Consider the following 3,168-nt stretch of genomic DNA (forward strand, 5'->3'; position numbering starts at 1 on the left):
TAATTTGCAATTTCTGGGAATATTATGCATAAAACCGACCTCATGAGGTCGGTAATTTGCAATTTCTTGAAAATTTTTGCAGAAAACCGACCTCATGAGGTCGGTATTCTGCGAAAAAAATGGTAGGATCCAGCGGCTATTCCAGGTGCCCCTCTGTCAAGATGAAAATAATTTTATATTCGACTAAAACCAGCTCAAATAGCTGCCAACAATTCACCAAACTACTAAAAAACACAAAACATTAAGCTACTTCAACAAACACATATATCACAACCAACAATACGTCAAATTCAATTCGAAACTACTTCAAAGTTGAATCAAAACGTCATTCAAACGTTCCGAAGAGACATTAAGCTACTTCAACATTCGCAAACATCTACACAACATTAAACCACTTCAACCTTTGCAAACATCCACAAAACATTAAACTAGTAGATCTACACTAAGTTAGTCTACAACATTAGACTAAGATGCTTCACAGTGTCAAATTAGTTCACAAACCCTGCCCTCTCAGCCGCAGTATCGAACATATCACAAGGGCTGGAGACTTATCCTATCCTACTTCAGTTACATTCACCATGTTCATGTGTCATCTGTTAGGGATAATTTATTTTTCGGACCACAACATTAAGTACAATAACAAAAAGAAATCTGGAGGGTAGGCTCCTCCATTAACAATACTTTTGTAATAAGACTTAAATCTGGAGGGTAGGCTCCTCCATTAGCAAATCTAGCAGCTGCTTCATTTGGATATGGCTGAGGAAAGCAATCACTCAGTTTACCAGGACGAGTAAACATTTCACCCTCATCATTAGGCCCATCCTCCACCTCAATCTCAGCTGCCATAGCCTTTACTTCCTCCTCTGTATATGCCACCCCGACCAAGTCACGATATGACACAAGTGACATTGAATGACAAGATGCACATACTTGTTGATAAACCTGGTGACCACGACGAATCCTGTTTGCCAAAAGAGCACCCAGAATGATTCAACTAAAATAAGATTATACAGCTAGTTGGATTCTGTACGCAGGGCTCGACCACTTTATTTTTATCCCAGCAGCATAAATTTAAGCAATGCGAATATCCTTTTTTTTCTTTTGATATGGTAATGTAAAAATTAAAATGCGAAATATCTTATCAATTCAAAGAAGCAAAACATCCTGATGTTCTATGTATTGGCATCTTGGAATTAAAGAGACAAGTACATTTGTAAAGCAAATGACAAGCAGCACTTTTCGTAGTTGGTGCTTGGGAATGAAATGATGCCGCATCCAAATCTATTGCCATTTTTTTTCATATCATAGATGAAGCTTCTATTTTTTAGGCCAAACATGAGAATGGAACAACATTTTTACTTTCTTTCTGGGTGGAACAATACTTCATTTAGAAAGGTCATTCCATGCTATGCCAGATAAATGCAAACAGAATGTAGTGTTCTTCAAGTGACCGAGCAATATAATTATAGAAATGCACCTGGCAAAATCCCTCTATCACAAAATCTGCAGATACCCTCGTTATCCATTTCTTTAGAGGGATGGAAGCATACACTTCACAGAACATTCTTTCTCAGAAAGACACACAAAAGCCAGATGTCTTTATCCTTTCTTCCGAAGGGACAAGGAAAGCGGGGGGAGAGGGCGATTGAAAGCAGAGAACAAAAAAGACAACAGGGAGTAGATTCAGGAGAAACTCACGAAGCGTGATCAGATGAACTAAGAATGCCTTCGTGAGGCCAAGGATAGATTGGACACTCCAATCCATGTTCAGCCTCATCAGCAGATGCTACTGTCGCAAAACCTACGAGTCCAGATACACCCGCTCCAATGAGTGCCAATGTTCTGAAGGACTTCATGCCAAAAGATCCAAATTCTTCTTGAGCTTTCTTGGAAACAATGGATGATAGAATTGGAGAGGCCTGCAAGTTCATTTAGTTTTAATGAAAGATTTTTTACAACTTGAAATTGATAGGACCCAAGTCTTCCAACTAAATCAGTAACAATCACAAATTTCCCCACATCAGATATGAGCTCTAACACATCCAGCTTTGATTTTTCAGGCTACTTATTGGTTTATTGTGGCAATAAGGATTCGCAATATGGATGCTGCGCGATCAAGCAGTACAACACTTTTACCTAGATAATTCATTGTCAAAAAAAAAAAAAAACACTTTTACCTATATAATTGCAAACATAAGAAGGAAAATACAGACACCATTAACAGAAAACAACTAAATGCAGGGTCACAAAATGCTTATTCCCTTTCCAATTTGCATTGTCACCGAGAGCTTTCCAATTTGCTGGATTGAATATATTTCATATAATTTAAGTACATTTAAACTTTTATACAACCCACTTCTACTGGTCTTAAAAACATCAACCCTCAATTATAATTTACTCTTCTACACACACAAAAATCAAAAGACCCAACATATTACAACAGCATACCCATTGTAATCCCACAAGTGTTGTCTGGGGACGGTAGGATGTACGCAGACCTTATCCCACCTTTGTGGGGTAGAGACGCTGTTTTCGATAGACCTCTGTCAGTCAACCAAAAATGTTACAATACAAAACATCACATAGTGAAACATAACTCAACAGATTTGATTATTTTACCCAAAAGTCAATACGCCTAATAAGGAACTAATAATTTAACATAACTCCCTTATTACCGCAGCAATCAACTTACTGCGATCTACAAATTCCTTTAAGGCGAATCCTAGAATGTTGCTTCGAAATGAAAGGAGTTAAAGAGTTTCAAGAAATTGAGAAAAGAAGGGCTTACCGGACAGAGACCTATACATTTAAGTGCGTCTGTATTTTTCATTTATTTGACTAATTATACCGACTCTTCATTTATTTGACTAATTATACCGACTCGGTATGTATAATTATTTTATAATTATATTTTTAATTAAAAGCATACCGACCTCTCGAGGTCGGTTAATTAAGAATTATTTAAAAATTATTTTTAATAAACCGACCTCGTGAGGTCGGTATTCTTTTAAATTAAAAATAAAATTATTATATTTAGCATCAAATAAATTTCCGACCTACTGAGGTCGGTACATTACGTTTTTCAAAATTTGGTATAATATTACCGACCTCATGAGGTCGGTTTATTTTTAAAAAAATTGAAAAATAAATATTACGACTTTACCGACC

The 3,168-nt window shown here is 36.5% G+C and overlaps 1 protein-coding gene across 2 annotated transcripts; it reads right to left on the minus strand.

Annotated features, from left to right (window-relative positions):
* Positions 1-241: 241 nt before the first annotated feature.
* LOC132635308 (cytochrome c1-2, heme protein, mitochondrial-like) lies at positions 242-2,863 on the minus strand. Of its 2 annotated transcripts, none has more exons than XM_060351636.1 (3): positions 2,789-2,863; positions 1,699-1,919; positions 242-961 (listed from the first exon to the last, which is right to left on the minus strand). In XM_060351636.1, the coding sequence occupies exons 1-3, from the start codon at positions 2,828-2,830 to the stop codon at positions 628-630; spliced, it is 597 nt and encodes a 198-aa protein (XP_060207619.1). In that variant the 5' UTR covers positions 2,831-2,863; the 3' UTR covers positions 242-627. The 2 variants fall into 2 exon arrangements, with proteins under 2 accessions (XP_060207619.1, XP_060207620.1); XM_060351637.1 differs by lacking the exon at positions 2,789-2,863 and adding an exon at positions 2,449-2,764.
* Between the last annotated feature and the right edge of the window lie 305 nt (positions 2,864-3,168).

Source organism: Lycium barbarum, chromosome 4, assembly GCF_019175385.1.
Source record: "Lycium barbarum isolate Lr01 chromosome 4, ASM1917538v2, whole genome shotgun sequence".
NCBI lineage: Eukaryota > Viridiplantae > Streptophyta > Magnoliopsida > Solanales > Solanaceae > Lycium > Lycium barbarum.